Genomic DNA, 19,269 nt, shown 5'->3' with positions numbered 1-19,269 from the left:
ATGGTGCCGGCCTGTTCCCCGATGGCAGCGGTGAGAAGGGAAGGGAAGCAGGTTGGGCACCACTGCTCTAGACAAGCCGCACTCTAGGGAGAACAGTGGAGGGTGGCCAGCTGTGCGGACTGCCCCCCCCCCCCCTTGGTACGCCACTGGAGCAGCAGCGTGTCTGGCCGGCTCGTTCCGTTCAAAGCCGCGGGTGGCGGCTCCTTGCGAGATCCACGCCTGCATCTGAAGCCTCTCTGATGTTGTGATGTCAGAGAGGCTTCCGATGCAGGAGTGGATAGCACAAGGAGCCGCCAACCCGCGGCTTTGAACGGAACGAGCCGGCAGACACGCTGCTGCTCCAAAAGGAAGAGAATGATCCAGTCCATACCGCGGGCCGCAAATAAAACTTGGAGAGCCACATGCGGCCTGTGGGCCGCATGTTTGAGACCGCTGCTCCACACTGTCCGTTGTGCTCTGGTTTTGCAGCGCTTTGTAGACATGGAACACGGTCTTCACAGTAAGGTCCAGCAGTGATGCCTGTTGCAGAGGCTTGTACAGAGCCTTACTAAAGCCCTTTAAAAACAATGTTATCCCCATATTTAGATCATTGAGAAATATGTTAAAAAGCAGCAGTCCCAGCATAGACCCCTGGGGAACCGCACTATTTACTCTTCTCCATTGAGATAAGAGTAGGTTTAAATGGTTAGTTTTTTTTCCAACCAGTTCTTAATCCATAAGACATCACCTCCTATCCCATGACTTTCTGATTTCCTCAGAAGTCTTTGAGATACTTTTTCAAATGCCTTTTGAAAATCCAAATACATAATATCAACCGGCTCACCTTTACCCACATGTTCATTTCACCCCTTCAAAGAAATGAAGTTGGTGAGGCAAAATTTTCCTGGACTAATCCATGTTGGCTTTCTCTCATTAATCCATGCTTATGTACATGCTCTGTCATTTTGTTCTTTATAATAATTGTCTCTCATTTTGCCCGACACCAATGTCACTCTCCTTGGTCTATAAATTTCCTGCATCAGTTCTGTCAGCACTCTGGGATGTATACCATCTGGTCCAAGCGATTTACTATTGTTTAATTTGTCAAACTGACCAAATACATCTTCCAGTGTTACAGAGATTTGTGTTCTCCGATTCATCAGAATTGAATACCATTTCTGGCACCAGTAACTCTCCCCCATCTTCCTCTTTGAAGGTCCAAGCAAAGAATTAATTTAATCTCTCCGCTATGGACTTGTCTTCCCTGAGATCTCTTTTATCCCTCAGTCTTCTAGCAATCCAACAGATTCTCTTCCCGCTTCTTGCTTTTAATATACCTTAAAAAAAAGTTTTTACTGTTTGGTTTTACTTCCAGCGCAATTTTCTTTTCAAAGTCACTCATTGCCTTCCTCATTAGTGCCTTGCATTAGACTTGACACTCCTTGTGCTGTTTACAATTAAATTTTCAGCTGGATCTGTCTTCCACTTTCTGAAGGATTCTCTTTTGGCTCTAATAGCTTCCCTTCACCTCACTCGTTAACCATGCAGTTGCCATTTGGTGTTCCTTCATTCTTTTTTAATATATTTGGGCTTCTAGAATGGTATTTTTGAATAACATCCACACCTGATGTAAATTTTGCCGTCCACCATCAGGAGGGAGGGTGCAAGGGTGGGGGCTTCTGCTGTATTCACAATGGCGAAATAGGGCTGCTGGATGCATGATTGCGCTGAGGAGGACACAGAGGCAACTTGCAGCAGATACTTCACTGTGGGGATAAGGCCATTCACCACGGGGCGGTAAATGGCCTTGTCCCCGTACCCACAGCAACCAGTCTCCCCCTCCCCCTTGCGGGTTACCTGTGGCTAGCCGCAGGTAACGGTCACTATGTCATTCTCTAGTACTGGTCTTTAGAAGTCATCTATTCTGCTTGCAGTGGCATTCCCAAGGGTCACTCTGGATATGGCAGCACACTAGTGCTGACAGCCAGCACACAGTGACGTAATGCTGACACAGGATGGTCCAAAAATAGGTATATAGTATTTATTCTTTTTTTAAAAAATTTACATGTATTGAATAAGTATAATACAGTACTGAGCGATAAACAAAAGTGAAATGTGACTGACACAAACTTCACACAAATGTTATTCATAACTGCAAAATAAAAAAGAAATAATGAATACTGTATACTTACTTTTAGCCCACCCTGTATATTAAGCAGCTAATACAGATTTAGCATGAGACTGCAGTAACTACTATCATACAGTGAAAACAATACTGTTTACCAACATATGGGGCAAGAACTGTGCAAGTTATGGGCATGGAGTATAGAAAGCAATTAGCACATGGTACTTATTTCATAATCATTTGTGTATTTAACACATGTGCACTTACCACTAAGAGGGGAAGATAACTGCAATTAAAGTGTCACACAGATGAACAGCCAAATATATTACTGTTTTATAAGGACAGGGTACATGATGGAGTGCACTTAACAATTATGCACAGATCATTCTATAGTACTATACTAGCTTATACTATCTCCACGGTAAAATAAACTCATTACAAGTTTTTCTTAACATGCAATCCCCACAAAAGTTAAGCTCATGCTGCTCCTATCACATGCCAAAAAAAACAAAACATGAGCAACGAGTTGGAGATACTCAAGAACCATGTCCCCCCTTCAAAACAAAATGCAAGGATGTTCACCTTATTTTAAGAATTAGACTATGCAGCTTCTTCGCTTATGAACATATTTTGGTTAAAATCAAATGAAGGCTAGAACCATAATCCAAGGCGAGTTCCACTTAACTTTCCGATTAAAAATGAGAGCCTGTACCGCATGGAAGGGGGCGAGGGTTAAATTAAACGAATACTTTGCCTTTGATAATGACGACAGGTAACTAAACTGCTTTGACCTAAACTATGCAGGAGCCTTGTCCGTAATGTAAGAAGAGTCCAGGAGCTAATAACATAAGGGCAAAAAAAACCCCACCACGCAGTAGGCGGTAAGCTTCTTATAACCTACTTGAAGAAGGAGGCCACGTAGCCCCAAAACTATGCACGTGAAGCAGGAAGAGAAACATAGGCTAAGCGCGTCTCTTCCCTCTTTGTAGCCGTAAGCCATGTACCATGGACCCATCTCAGTACTACTCACCATGACCGTAGTGAACTGCTTCGACTTATACCTCAAGGCACAACACGCTTCCCACAAAAACAAAAAAAAAAACCCCAACGCTACTTCCTTAAAATAGCGTCACTTCCACCGGAAACCGCATTGGACACTGGGATATTAAAAGAAGCAGCGCGAAGACGGCTTGCGCGCGCCCCCGGACCTCAGCTAGTGGCGAAGTAGAACTATCAGCTTTATGCCTGGATGTCCTGTCCGCTCACACTACTACACAACCTAAAAGATGACTTTAAAGAATTTAGTGGACTTTTCTAGACACTAACTTCATAAGTCACTTATAGTAGACTGTCTTGATCTCTCAGGGGGTTTTTTCTTCTAAGAAATAGTGGCATATGAATTTAACATCATCCTTGCAAATCTGTCTTGCTAGCCATCACCGTTAGAACCTGCGCTTCAAAAAAGCTTAAATCTGCCTCGGCTCAGCTCCTCCCCTCCTATTCCTGCGCATCTCACGCTTGCGCAATTTATTACCGCCTTTTTATGTTTATGCAATCAGCGATTGCTATATTGTGCAGGTCTGTGCTGTGGAGAGCAAGGGCTTCTTGGTATTTTATAGTATACTAGTTGATTACCCGGCGTTGCCCGGGTATGTATTTATCCCAATTTTCTATTAGACAGGAAAAGGAATAAAATGTATATAATATCTGTCGTTTTCGATCATTTTTACATGTCACCTCCTCAACACCACAGTATTTTTTCCCAGATAGCAAATCATATGTAAACCAAGTTTGGTTGAAATCTCTCCATGCGTTTCAGAGTAATGCTTGAAAATCATCTTAGCAAGACCGAAAACTATGCGGTAGACAGTAATATCTGTCATTTTTCACAGTGTTTTTTCTGAGATAGTAAGTGATATGTATACCAAGGTTGGTTGAAATCTTCAAGCATTTCAGAGATATGCTGGAATATACATACATACATACATATACACACATACATCTGATTTTATATATATATATAGATTTAATACAGTATATCTATATGGGAGACCGCAAACAATTTTCACCAGAATTTAAAGAACAGGGGTGCATTATAGTTTGTTTATTTATTTATATACCACTTATATCTAAGGTGACCATACGTCCGTTATTGGACCGACTGTCCTGTTGTCCCGACCCACAGCTTTGGGACACTGAAATGTCCCATTTTCAGGGATAGCGTCCTGAAGCTGGGCGCAGGGACAACGGACCGGCGATCGCTTCCCCTCCCTGCCATGCTAAAGCCTGCCTCCCTCCAGCACCGATTCAAACATCCCCCGGTCTGCTGCAGCCGCTGCTTCTTGCCGCCCAGAAGCCTTCCTGACATCAATTCTGACGTTGGAGTTGAAGTTCCGGGCCAGCCAGGCAGTGGTTGGTTGGCCCGGCATTTCCTCTCTGACGTCGGGAAGAAGGTTTCTGGGTGGCAAGAAGCAGCAGCTGTGGCGGACTGGGGTGGGGGGTGTTTGAATTGGTGCTGGAGGGAGGGAGGGAGGCAGGTAGGTAGGCTTAGGGGGAGGGGTGGGACAAAAGCTGGAAGGCAGTGAGGGGGGACATAGGAAGGAGGCACTGAGGGCACTAAGGACATGGGAAGGAGGCACTGGGGGCACTAAGGACATAGAAAGGGGCACTAAGAACATAGGAAGGAGGCACTAAGGACATGGGAAGGGGCACTGAGGGCATTAAAGACATGGGAAGGGACACTAAAGACAGGAAGGAGACACTAGGGGCACTAAGGACATGGGAAGTAGCACTAAGGATATAGGAAGGAGACTCTAGGGGCACTAAGGACATCAGAAGGGGCATTAAGGACATAGGAAGGAAGCATTAAGGACATGTGAAGGAGGCACTGGGGGCACTAAGGACATGGGAAGGAGTTCTAAGGACATAGGAGGCACTGGGGGCACTAAGGACATGGGAAGAGGCACTAAGGACATAGGAAGGAGGCACTGGGGGCACTAAGGACATGGGTAGGAGGCACTGGGGGCACCAAGGACATGGGAAGGGACACTAAGGATATAGGATGGAGGCATTGGGGACATTAAGGACATGGGAAGGGGCACTACGGACATAGAAAGGAAGCACTGGGGGCACTAAGGACATGGGAGGGAAGGAAGGAGGGAGGGAATAGAAAGGGACAATTGTTGGGCCTGAATGCAGAAAGAAAGAAATAAATGAAAGAAAGGATGCACAGTCTGAAGGAAACGCAGCCAGAGACTCACAAAATCACCAGACAGCAAAGATAGGAAAAATGATTTTATTTTCAATTTAGAGATCAAAATGTGTCTATATTTTGCACTATATTTGTCTATTTTTCTATAGTTACTGAGGTGACATTGCATATTTTAAAGTCATCTGCCTTGACATTTTTGAAAAACTCCCAAATGTAAATGATAATGAACATTTTCTCTGCGTATAGTGTGCTTTCTGGCTTTTTTAAAATTTTATGGTTACCATTATGAATTAATAAGATATTATGTGTACATGAAAAATGAATGGAAGAAATTGGGGCGGGGCTAGGGTGGGATTGGGGTGTGGCTAGGGTGGGATTGAGGCGGGGCTAGAGCAGGATTGGGGGGCGGGATTGACAATTAATAGATGTCCCATTTTGATGAAAAAATAAATGGTTACATTACTTATATCCTAAGTGGTTTACATTTTGGTATTTTATCATATTTCCCTATCTGTCCCAGCGGGCTCAAACTCTATCTAGTGTACCTGGGGCAATGAGGGGAATAAGTGACTTGCCCAGGATCACAAGGAGCAGTGAGGGATTTGAACCCACAACCTCAGGGTGCTAAGGCTGTGGCTCTAACCACTGCGCAACACATTTCCAAATGCTTCATCTGACTTCTGTCCATTTGCTTGACTGGAAACCCTAAAGGGCCAGGAGTGAACAGCCAGAGTCGTGGCTCACTGTAGAGGTGAAGGAAGCGATCAGAGACAAGAAAACTTCATTTAAGGAATGGAAAAGGTCAAAATCGGATGAAAACTGGAACAAGCACAAAGAACATCAACGCAGGTGCTATAAGGCGGTAAAAGGGGCCAAAAGAGACTACGAGGAAAAAATAGCTAAGGAGGCGAAGAACTTCAAACCGTTCTTTCGATATATTAAGGGGAAACGACCCACGAAGGAAGCGGTAGGACCGTTGGATGACCATGGAATAAAGGGAGTGCTAAAAGAAGACAAAGCAATTACCGACAAACTGAACACATTTTTTGCATCTGTATTTACCGAAGAAGATGTACACAGCATACCGGAACCCATCAGGCAATATGCTGGAAATGAAGATGGAAAGCTGACAGGATTGATGGTCAGTCTAGAGGAGGTGTGTAGGCATATTGATAGGCTTAAGAGCGATAAGTCCCCGGGACTGGATGGCATCCATCCGAGGATCATCAAGGAACTGAAAGGGACCATAGCAGAACTGCTTCAACTAATAGCCAATCTGTTGATCAAATCGTGAAAGATTCCAGAAGACTGGAAGATGGCGAATGTTACGCCGATCTTCAAGAAAGGTTCGAGGGGAGATCCGGGAAACTACAGACCTGTGAGTCTGACCTCGGTACCAGGAAAAATGGTAGAGTCACTGATAAAGGACAACATCATTGATCACCTTGACGGACACGGGCTGATGAGGACCAGTCAGCACGGTTTTAGCAAAGGCAGATCGTGTTTGACGAACTTGCTGCACTTCTTTGAGGGAGTAAACAGACGTCTAAAGGGCGATCCGGTCAACCCGGTCAACATTGTATATCTGGATTTTCAGAATGCGTTCGACAAGGTTCCGCATGAACGACTACTTCGGAAAATTGCGAGCCATGGAATCGAGGTTGAAATACTCACATGGATTAAAAACTGGCTGGAGCATAGGAAACAGAGAGTGGGGTTACTCAGACTGGAAGAACGTCACCAGTGGGGTGCCCCAGGACTCGGTGCTTGGACCCATGCTCTTTAACATCTTTATAAACGATCTGGACATAGGTACGACGAGCAAGGTGATTAAATTTGTGGACGATACAAAGCAGGGGGATTGCAAAGATCTGCAACGTGACATAATCAGGCTCAAGGAATGGGCATCGACATGGCAGATGAGGTTCAATATAGATAAGTGTAAAGCAGCGGTCTCAAACACGCGGCCCGTGGGCCGCATGTGGCTCTCCAGGTGCTATTTTGCGGCCCATGGTCTGGACACGATGATCAACTGTAAAGCGGCGGCGGCTCCTCGCACATTTCTCTTCCCCCTTCCCTTGTGGAGCAGCAGCGTGTCTGGCCGGCTCAAGTCGATCGATCCGTATAAAGCCGTGGATGGTGGCTCCATGCGCTATCCACTCCTGCATTGGAAGCCTCTCTGACGTCACAACATCAGAGAGGCTTCTGACGCAGGCGTGGATCTCGCGAGGAGCCGCCACCCGCGGCTTTGAATGGAACGATCGATTGGGAGCCGGCCAGACACGCTGCTGCTACACAAGGAAGGGAACCTAATGGGAGGGGAAAGAGAAATGCTCTGCTGCATATGGAAAGGAGGACCCTAGGGAAATGCTGCTGCTGCTGCACAGGGAAAGGGAGAGGGAGGGAAGGGGGAAGAGAAATGCCTCTCCTGCACAGGAAAGGGGGGGAGGGAAATGCTGCTTCTGCTGCTGCTGCATAGGGAAAGGGAGAGGGAGGGAAGAGGAAGAGAAATGCCTCTCCTGCACAGGAAAGGGGGAAGGGAAATGCTGCTTTTGTTGCTGCTGCACCCAATTGGGGAAAGAGAGGGAAGGAAGGAGAAGGAAGACAAGGGAGAGGAGAGGAACAAGAGATGCCAAGTTCATGGGAGGGAGGGAAGGAAAGGAGATATCAGACCATAGAGGGGGAGGGAGAGATGCCAGGGCAAGGGAAGGAGACATGCAAGACCTGGGAAAAGGAAAGAAGGAGGGAGGGAGAAAAGGAAGGAATGAGATGTCAGACCATGGAAATAGGGATGGAAGAAGAGAGAGATAGAAGGAAAGGTAAGACATGGAAATGTAGATTTTGAAAAGAAAGCAGAAAAATTGAATATTAAGTTAATGTCAAAGATGGATGCAAGGCAGAAAGTGAAGACGGAGAGAAAAACAGTCAAAGGACAAGAAGGCTCTGGAAACATAGTTAAAAGCACAGAAAAATAAAGTCACCAGCCAACAAAGGTAGGGAAAATGATTTTATTTTCAATATAGTGATTGAAATGTGTCAGTTTTGAGAAAGAAAAGATATTAAACTTTAAATGTGAGGGCTGCAGAAAAAATAGAGTACTTGGAGGGCCGCAGAAAAAACAGTTAATTTCTTATTAAAGAAATGACAATTTTGCATAAGGTAAAACTCTTTATAGTTTATATATCTTTCCTTTTAACTGTTAAAGGAAAGTTTTATAAACTATAAAGAGTTTTACCTCATGCAAAATTGTCATTTCTTTAACAAGACATTAACTATTTTTTCTGCGGCCCTCCAAGTACCTACAAATCCAAAATGTGGCCCTGCAAAGGGTTTGAGTTTGAGACCACTGGTGTAAAGTGATGCATGTCGGTAACAAAAATCTCATGCACGATTACAGGATGTCCGGGGCGGTACTTGGAGAGACCTCCCAGGAAAGGGACTTGGAGTTCTGATCAGTCGATGAAGCCGTCCACGTAATGTGCGGCGGCGGCAAAAAGGGCAAACAGAATGCTAGGAATGATAAAGAAGGGGATCACGAACAGATCAGAGAAGGTTATCATGCTGCTGTACCGGGCCATGGTGCGCCTTCACCTGGAGTACTGCGTCCAACACTGGTCGCCGTACATGAAGAAGGACACGGTACTACTTGAAAGGGTCCAGAGAAGAGCAACTAAGATGGTTAAGGGTTTGGAGGAGTTGCCGTACAGCGAAAGATTAGAGAAACTGGGCCTCTTCTCCCCTGAACAGAGGAGATTAAGAGGGGACATGATCGAAACATTCAAGGTACTGAAGGGGATAGACTTAGTAGATAAGGACAGGTTGTTGACCCTCTCCAAGGTAGGGAGAATGAGAGGGCACTCTCTAAAGTTGAAAGGGGACAGATTCCATACAAATGTAAGGAAGTTCTTCTTCACCCAGAGAGTGTTAGAAAGCTGGAACGCTCTTCTGGAGGCTGTTATAGGGGGAAACACCCTCCAGGGATTCAAGACAAGTTAGACAAGTTCCTGCTGAACAAGAACGGGCGCTGTTAGGGCTAGTCTCGGTTAGGGTGCTGGTCTTTGACCAGAGAGCCGCCGCGTGAGCGGACTGCTGGGCCTGATGGACCACTGGTCTGACCCAGCAGCGACAATTCTTATGTTCTAATGAGTCCTCTAGGGCCATAATCCAGTTGAGTTTTCAAGGCTTCCTCAATGAATATGCATAAGATTGATTTGCATGTCTTGCTTCTTTATGCAAATAGATCTCATTCATATTCATTGTGGAAATCTTTTCCATGGTGCAACCTCACCTTGAGTACTGCATTCAATTCTGTTCACCTTATCTCAAAAGAGATATAACTGAACTAGAAAAGATTCAAAGAAAAGTGACCAAAATAATAAAGGGGATGGTACGCCTTTCTTATGAGGAAAGACTAAAGAGGTTAGGGCTGTTCAGGTTGGAAAAGAGATGACTGAGGGAAAATATGATTGAAGTCTACAAAACTCTGAGTGGTGTAGAATGGGTACAAATGGATCAATTGTTTACTCCATCAAAAATTACAAAGACTAGAGGACACAATGAAGTTACAGGGAAATACTTTTAAAATCAATAGCAGGAAATATTTTTTCACTCAGAGGATAGTTAAGCTGTGGAACACATTGCTAGAGAATGTGATAAGAGTGGTTAACATAGCTGGTTTTTAAAAAGGTTGGGACAAGTTCCTGGAGGAAAAGTCTGCAATTGAGACAGACATGGGGGAAGCCACTGCTTGCCCTTGGCTTGGCAGCATGGAGTGTTGCTACTATTTGAGTTTTTGCTAGGTACTTGTGACCTGGATTGGCTACCGTGAAGACAGGATACTGGGCTAGATGGACCTTTGGTCTGATCTAGTAAGACTGTTCTTATTTTCCTATGAAATCTCGACTGGGTTATGACTCTCCAAGACTATGGTTATCCAATCCATAGGAGAACTAATGCTAAAATGTAAGGTTAAAAGATTTTTGGTTTGCAAATCCAAAATCCACCCGTTGGGTGGGGTGGAGTGATTGGGACCTTCCTCAAGTAACTGACCACTGTAATTCTTTAAATCAGGGATCTCAAAGTTTCTTCTTGAGGGCCGCAATCCAGTCCGGTTTTCAGGATTTCCCCAATGAATATGCATTGAAAGCAGTACATGCACATAAATCTCATGCATATTCATTGAGGAAATCCTGAAAACCCGACTGGATTGTGGCCCTCAAGGAGGGACTTTGAGATCCCTGCTTTATATATATTTGTTTATATCCTAAAAGTGCATTCTTATTACAAAATTTTTAAGATTCCACAGTAATGATTATATATATTATTATCCCAGGACAAGCAGGCAGATATTCTTGACTGATGGGTGACGGCACCGACGGAGCCCCGGTACGGACAATTTTAGAGTGATTGCACTCTAAGAACTTTTAGAAAGTTCTAGCTCGGCCGCACCGCGCACGCGCGAGTGCCTTCCCGCCCGACAGAGGCGCGCGGTCCCTCAGTTTCTTAGTTTCCGCGGAGCTAAGAAGACGCGTTTTCAACGGCTGTTGAAATTTTTTCCTAACTTGCCTTCCCGCTCGCGTAAACGTTTTGGCTTCATTTGCCTTTTTTCTTTCTTTCAATTTTGTTAAAAAAAAAAAAAAAAAAAATTTTCATTTTTTTCTTCAGTTTTCGGTTTTCCCCCGGCGGGGCCTTCTGCCACCATCGAAGCCTCGGCCTTCGATTTGGCGGAAGCCGTTTTTACTTTCATGCCCCCTCAACCGGGTTTTAAAAAGTGCCAGCGGTGTGCTAGGCCTATATCTCTCACGGACCCACACAACTGGTGTTTACAGTGTTTGGGTCCTGAGCATCAGGCCTCTACTTGCACCCGCTGTGCTACTTTAAAAAAACGGACATTAAAAAATCGCCAAATTCAACAGCGATTGTTGTTCGGTGCCGAGATGTCCGACCCCGTTCCTTCAACTCCGGCTTCGGCACCGATTCAGTCGGCACCCTCGTCTTCGACGCCGCGTGATTCCACACCGGCATCTCAACAGTCAGGTAAGCCGGCTAAGAAGCCTTCCCCGCTGGAACGTCTTCCGGCCTCGAGTGCAGTGAGTCCAATCCTGCCGCCTGTAAGACGCCAGCGGAAGCGCTCCGCCCCTATAGAGGTGAGTCCCTCGACATCGGGCTCCTCATCTCCGGGGCGTCGAGCGGCACCGCAGGTACCGCAGAAGAAAAAAAGCGGTACCGGTGCCATCCCTCGATGACCGCATTACGGCCATCCTTCAGGTGCAGCTTAAGGAGCAATTAGAACGACTCCTTCCTGCTATCATGACACCGAACCTTCCGGTGCCAGTCCGCACCGAGCCATCGGTACCGGTTGTGGAACAACCCATATCGATACCGATTGTGGAACCCGTGTTACCCGCTTCCACTGTCTCGGTACCGCTTCACCTAACCTCATCGGTATCGATGCCAGTCCTTGCACCGGAGCCGAGAGCTCACCATCAATCGGTGCAGACTTCGGCACCGGTGCGACCGATAACTTCTCCTGACTCGGTATCGATGAGGTCGGGTAAGTCGGTGCGCAAAACCCGACACATGCAAACGTCGACACCTGAGTCTCGGGACCATTCTTCCCATGTCAGAGACCCTGATCTGTGGGGAGACTCAGAGGAACCCTTTCTTTCTGAAGGCGAATGTTCCTCAGAGGAGGAGGATTCGGCTGTCCCTGACCCATCCTCCAAACAGGCCACTTCCTCTTTCTCCAGTTTTTTGAAAGAGATGTGCGAGTCCTTGTCCATTCCTTTGGAGGCTGAATCCAAAAAGTCTAAAGCTTTTTTGGATGCCCTTGATTTTGATCAGCCTCCAAAGGAATTTTTGAAACTTCCCCTTCATGACATCTTGAGGGAAACTTTCTATAAGAATTTAGAGACTCCTTTAACTGTCCCAGGGGCCCCACGTAAACTGGATTCTCTATACAAGGTAATTCCCATTCCTGGGTTCGACAAACCTCAACTTCCACATGAATCCTTATTTGTCGAATCCACCCTTAAAAAGACTTCAGGAGCCAGTGTATATGCATCTGTCCCTCCTGGCAGAGAAGGAAGGGCCATGGATAAATTTGGTAAGAGGCTCTACCAAAATGCTATGTTGGCAAATAGGGCTGGTAATTATGCTTTTCATTTTTCTTTTTATTTAAAGCATCTCCTTACCACCATGGCTTCTTTCGAAAAATATCTTCCTTCACGAAAGCATCCCGCTTTTCACACATGCTTGTCGTCTCTTCTCCAATTACGTAAGTTTATGGTTAGATCCATATATGACACCTTTGAACTAACATCCAGAGCGACAGCAATGTCAGTAGCTATGCGTCGTTTGGCCTGGCTTCGGGTATCCGAGCTTGATGTTAACCATCAAGATCGGTTAGCCAACGCCCCATGCCTAGGGGATGAGCTCTTTGGGGATTCCATGGACTCAACCACACAAAAGCTCTCTGCTCATGAGACGCGCTGGGATACCCTGCTTAAGAATAAAAAGAAGCCTCCTCCGCCAAGACCATATAGGCAGCAATCGGCCTATCAACGCCGCTTCACAGCTCGTCCATTGACTACCACTGCTCAGCAACCTAGGCGTCAGAGGCAACAACAACGTCAGCCTCCCAGACAACAGCAGCAGCAACAAGCTGTAAAACAACCTCCTCAGCAGAAGTCACAGCCCTTTTGACTTCATTCTCCACAGTATAGCCAGTATCCCTATTCCTGCTCTCCTGCCTCAGCCTATAGGAGGTCGACTTTCTCTGTTCCTCAGCCGGTGGGAAGTAATCACATCGGACCAATGGGTCCTCAACATCATCCGCCACGGCTACTCTCTCAACTTTCAGACTCTTCCACCTCAAAGCCTGCCAAAAGAGTCTGCTTTGAACAGTCCTCAATCGTCCCTCCTTATTCAGGAGGTCCAATCCCTCCTCCTTCTGAACGCTATAGAGGAAGTTCCTCTACATCAAAAGGGGCAGGGATTCTACTCCCGTTACTTTCTAGTCCCCAAAAAAACAGGAGATCTCAGACCCATCCTGGATCTTCGCGATCTCAACATTCATCTAGTAAAAGAAAAATTCAAGATGCTTTCTTTAGCCATCCTTTATCCCCTTCTAAATCAAAACGACTGGCTATACTCCCTCGATCTCAAAGAGGCTTACACTCACATACCGATCAATGTAACCTCAAGACCATATCTCCGATTCATGATCAATCATTGTCATTACCAGTACAAGGTGCTGCCCTTCGGTCTTGCCTCATCTCCAAGGGTATTCACCAAATGTCTCATTGTGGTAGCGGCATTTCTACGCTCTCACCACCTTCATGTATTTCCTTACCTGGACGATTGGTTGATCAAAGCCACATCCGCTCAAGCAGTTCTTCTGGCCACCAACCAAACCATCCAGTTTCTACAACTTCTGGGATTCGAGATCAATCTACCCAAATCTCATATCATTCCCACTCAGAGACTTCAATTCATTGGAGCGATCCTGGATACACTCCTAATGAGAGCTTTCCTACCATCCAATCGTCTCCAGACTCTTCAGTCTCTATGTCAGCAGGTGCTTCCACTGCCGTCCATCTCAGCAAGACAAATGATGGTACTCTTGGGGCACATGGCATCCACAGTTCATGTCACACCTCACGCCCGTCTTCACCTGCGCACTCCTCAATGGACCCTTGCTACCCAGTGGTCCCAAGTGTCGGATCCTTGCTCACGACACATATCTGTGACATCATCTCTTCGTCAGTCTCTTCAATGGTGGTTGGTATCCTCAAATCTATCCAGAGGTCTTCTGTTCCATCAGCCTCCTCATCAACTAGTCATCACCACCGACGCCTCTCTGTATGCATGGGGAGCTCACTTGAACGAGTTCCAGACTCAAGGTCTTTGGTCAGCCCAGGAAAGGAAACATCAAATCAATTTCCTGGAACTCAGAGCGATGTTTTACGCCCTCAAGGCCTTCCAACATCTTCTCTTTCCTCAGGTCCTTCTGTTGTGCACAGACAATCAGGTTGCGATGTACTACATCAACAAACAGGGTGGGACAGGCTCTCGCCTTTTATGCCAGGAAGCCCAGAAGATCTGGACTTGGGCCATAGATCATCATCTCTTCCTGAAAGCTATATACATTCAGGGGGCTCAGAATTCTTTAGCGGACAAACTCAGCAGAATTCTCCAACCTCACGAGTGGACACTCGATCCCGTAACTCTGCAGTCTATCTTCGATCAATGGGGCACTCCTCAGATAGACCTCTTTGCAGCTCCTCACAATCATCAGCTGCCCCTATTCTGCTCCAGACTTTACTCTCCGCACCGTCTAACAGCAGATGCTTTTCTCCTCGACTGGTCGAATCTGTTCCTGTACGCCTTCCCTCCTCTACCTCTCATGTTGAGAACCTTGTTCAAGCTCAAGAGGGAACGAGCCACCATGATTCTGATTGCTCCGAGGTGGCCCAGGCAACATTGGTTCTCCCTTCTACTTCAACTCAGTTCCAGGGAACCTTTTCTTCTTCCTCTGTTTCCTTCTCTGCTTACGCAACAGCAGGGAACCCTTCTGCATCCCAACCTCCAGTCTCTACACCTGACGGCTTGGTATCTCTCGGGCTGAACTCGACTGATACTCTTTTGTCTCAGCCCGTTCGTTCCATTCTGGATGCCTCCAGGAAACCAGCCACTCTACAATGTTACCATCAAAAGTGGACGAGATTTTCTTCCTGGTGTCTTCTTCATCATCTTGATCCCACTTCCCTGGCAGTGGAGACGTTGTTAGATTATCTTCTTTCTTTGTCTGACTCTGGCCTGAAGTCCTCTTCCATCAGAGTCCACCTCAGTGCCATTGCAGCTTTTCATGAGCCAGTCCATGGAAAACTTCTTTCAGCTCATCCCCTGGTGTCCAGGTTCATGCGTGGGCTTTTCAATGTTAAACCACCTCTTAAAGCCCCTCCGGTTATCTGGGATCTCAATGTGGTTCTTTCAGCTTTAATGAAACCTCCATTTGAACCTTTAGCTACTTCTCCTTTCAAATTTCTCACTTGGAAAGTACTTTTCCTTATTGCTCTTACCTCTGCCAGGAGAGTCAGTGAGCTTCATGCACTGGTTGCAGATCCACCTTTTACGGTTTTTCACCATGACAAGGTGGTTCTGCGTACACATCCAAAGTTTCTCCCCAAGGTTGTTTCTGAATTTCATCTCAACCAATCCATTGTTCTACCGGTTTTCTTTCCAAAACCTCATTCTCATTCTGGGGAACAAGCTCTGCATACTTTGGATTGTAAAAGGGCTCTTGCTTACTATCTGGAGCGTACGAAACCCCACAGATCAGTTCCCCAGCTTTTTCTGTCCTTTGATCCGAATAAATTGGGACGTCCTGTTTCTAAACGTACGTTGTCTAATTGGCTGGCAGCGTGCATTTCATTCTGTTATGCTCAGACCGGACTGACACTGGAAGGTTCTGTCACGGCCCATAGAGTCAGAGCAATGGCAGCATCTGTAGCTTTCCTCCGTTCCACTCCTATTGAGGAAATCTGCAAAGCTGCTACTTGGTCCTCAGTTCACACTTTTACATCTCATTATTGTCTGGATGCATTCTCCAGAAGGGATGGTCACTTCGGCCAGTCTGTTTTACAAAATTTGTTTTCTTAATGGCCAACCTTCCCTCCATCCCTCTTTTTGTTAGCTTAGAGGTCACCCATCAGTCAAGAATATGCTGCCTGCTTGTCCTGGGATAAAGCACAGTTACTTACCGTAACAGGTGTTATCCAGGGACAGCAGGCAGATATTCTTGCGTCCCACCCACCTCCCCGGGTTGGCTTCTTAGCTGGCTTATACTAACTGAGGGACCGCGCGCCTCTGTCGGGCGGGAAGGCACTCGCGCGTGCGCGGTGCGGCCGAGCTAGAACTTTCTAAAAGTTCTTAGAGTGCAATCACTCTAAAATTGTCCGTACCGGGGCTCCGTCGGTGCCGTCACCCATCAGTCAAGAATATCTGCCTGCTGTCCCTGGATAACACCTGTTACGGTAAGTAACTGTGCTTTATCTGAAAAAAGCACCTATATTTTAAGAAATTATAGCATCATGTGCTATATAATAGATTTTCTTTGCTAGTTAGCAACCTGATTTACTAATTTTTCCCAATATAACCCCTTCTTGTACAATCCCACTTTATTCTGGGACCAGTGGGTTATTTCCATCCACCCACCCGGATTTGTAGTGCAAAATATGGACAGCAGATATAAATTCTCAAAACCGACATATTTCTATCACTAAATTGAAAATAAAATCATTTTTTCTACCTTTGTTGTCTGGTGATTTCATGAGTCTCAGGTTGCACTTCCTTCTGACTGCATACAATATTTCTTTCTTTCTGCACGCTTCCTCTCCTCTGGACCTCATTCCCTTCCCCAACTAACATTCTTCTGTCCCCCCATGAGTCCAACTTTTCTTCCTCTCTCCTCTATTCCTATTGGCAACATGTTTTACGCTCTCTCTCTGTCCATCTGTCTTTCTCTCATTCTCTCCCTTGCTGTAAAGGGAGTGGGGAAAGAAAGAGAGAGAGAGAGAGAGAGAGAGATCCAGGGTGCATCTCTCCCGGCCCCCTCTAATGCCACATCTAACTTTTCTCCCTCTCTCAATCCCCAGATCATGTGCAGCATTTTTCACCACTGCCCACCTGCCCCCATGCTCATTTCTCCTTCTATCACCCCTCTCCAGCACCATGCCACATCTCCCTCCATCACTATGTCCAACATTCCTCCCCCTTGTATCCCCTTCAATCTGTCCCTCTGCTCCTTTTCCACCACTCCAACATTTCTTCCTCTCATCCTTCTCTTCCCCATGCATCTCTACCTCAATTCTTTCTCTCGCTATGCCCAACAATTTTCCTCTTTCTTCCTTTCCCCATGAGAACCATCTCTTTCCCTCTCACTCACACACTCATGCCCAACAATTCTCCCAAGTTAGTGCTTCCTTCCTCCCTCCCTTCCTTCTGTGTCCCGACTTCGTGCCCCCTTCCCTGCCTTCCAGCCTTTGTCCTAAATTCCTCCCCCTCCTTTCTCCCTTTGTCCCACAATCATGTACCCTCTCTCCCTTACATGCTACAATGTGCTTGCTCCCTTCAGGGTCATCCAGCTTGGCTGCTCCTTCCTGCCTTCAGCTGCACAGGAACGTGTCATGAGCAGTGACTCCTACACACTGCACATGGCTGATCCAGAAGCTTTCCCTCTGAAGTCAGCTCTGACGACGGAGAGAAGGCTTCCAGGTCAGTCACGTGCAGCATGCAAAAGCTGCTGCCCGCGACATGTCCCTGTGTGGCTGAAGGCCGGAAGGAGCATCCCTGAAGGAGGTAACTGGGATCTCCCGCTGATTCGGAAGGCTTTCCTCTTACGTCAGCTCTGATATTGGAGGAAAGCCGTTTCAGCTCGGCTTTGGCAGAGGGGGAATGCAGGAAGGAGGGTATGGGATCCCCGTTAGCGGTGGTGATTAAGGAGAAATGGGGCTGGAGCCCCACGCAGTGCTGTGTACCGCTTGTTGAGAAACTCAGTATTAGGCCAAGAAAACTCTGGCTTAATATAACATAAGAACATTATATGGGACAGACCGAAGGTCCATCAAGTCCAGTATCCTGTTTCCAACAGTGGCCAACCCAGGTTACAAGGAATAAAGTCAATTTAGGTGCTGGTAGACGCAATTCTACAAATGGTGCCTAACGTTGATTGACATGTGGTGGGCGTTGCTTTTCTAGGCGTCTACTGAGTTAGGCTCTATTTATAGAATATGGCAAATACTGCCCAATATTCAGCCCTTGGCAGTTAGGGTTTTAAAGCCACTGACCACTGCAAGCTGATGTTCAATGCCTGGGCCATGTGTGAGCAATGGCACTGAATATTCAGGTCAGACACTTACCTGGAAGTTGCACGGGTGTCAGCCGATAATGCTGTATTGGCACATCCATAGCTAAAACAGGCCCAGATAAGACTGCTTTTTGTGCAGTTCTATCTTCCAGCTTTGCTATGTGGGCACTGGCACTGAATATAGCTGCCAGCTCCTCCCCAACTCTGGCAGTAATTACACAGTTCACTACACCACACAAAGTCTATTCAGAAAACCCCCACTTTACCAGAGGTAATCAGAGACAGTTTCCTATCATTAACGGAGAAAAGACCTCAGTTCTTTTCAGGGATAGTTGTCACCTGGAAAAACTCTATGTTAGCTGTGCTCTGCCATACAGCTACACAGGAAAAAACATCCTTGGTCTACAAAAACTCCGTATAATAATCAAAAGTTCATATATTTTAACTGTTATTTCATAAAAAAACTTGATAATAATTAGTAGGAAAATTTATCTTCGAAAGTGCTTTATCCTCTGGGTGTGATTCAAATCTTAGCTGTCCTCATTATTCTCCCAGTGCTGCTGTCACTCTACTGCACGGGAGAGAAAAATTTAGAATTCCCGACAGGCCCTGTTTCGCAATTCCTGCTGCATCAGGGGAAGTTATTGAACAATTGAGCTGCTGCTTCAATGAGTTTTTCCAGGTGATAACTATCCCTGGAAAGAACTGAGGTCTTTTCTCCGTTAATGATAGGAAACTCTCTGATTACCTCTGGTAAAGTGGGGTTTTTCTGAATAGACTTTGTGTGGTGTAGTGAACTTTATATATTCAGCTTGTATCTATTATTTTTTGACTAATTACACAGTGCCATGGTGGTTAGAGGAGATATTCAATGGTACTGTGCAATTAAGTGACATTGAATATTTGGGAATGGTTTGCTGAGCAGGGATTGCTTAAACTGAATTGAATATTGACTCTATTATTTATTTCTAGAGCCCTGTTGTGACTTGGCAGCCATGTCAGTGGAGGCAGTGTATGAACGGGTACATTATCGGCATGACCTGCGTTGGCAGCTTCATCTGAGCATTCAAGTTCCACAGGACTCGG

At 46.1% G+C, this 19,269-nt stretch overlaps 1 protein-coding gene across 3 annotated transcripts in view; it reads right to left on the bottom strand.

Annotated features, from left to right (window-relative positions):
- SNU13 (small nuclear ribonucleoprotein 13) overlaps positions 1 to 19,269 on the bottom strand; it is an 85,135-nt gene that overhangs the window by 17,124 nt on the left and 48,742 nt on the right. The window contains exon 1 of one of the 3 annotated variants that reach the window (XM_033929364.1): positions 3,135 to 3,292. The exons of 1 other annotated variant lie outside the window; for it this stretch is intronic. In XM_033929364.1, the coding sequence (XP_033785255.1) occupies positions 3,135 to 3,137 (3 nt within the window). In that variant the 5' untranslated portion in view covers positions 3,138 to 3,292. One more of the 3 variants, XM_033929362.1, reaches the window with a different exon arrangement.

Source organism: Geotrypetes seraphini, chromosome 2, assembly GCF_902459505.1.
Source record: "Geotrypetes seraphini chromosome 2, aGeoSer1.1, whole genome shotgun sequence".
Lineage (NCBI taxonomy): Eukaryota > Metazoa > Chordata > Amphibia > Gymnophiona > Dermophiidae > Geotrypetes > Geotrypetes seraphini.
Note: the sequence above shows the minus strand (reverse complement) of the source record. Positions and strands in the feature narration are given on the sequence as shown.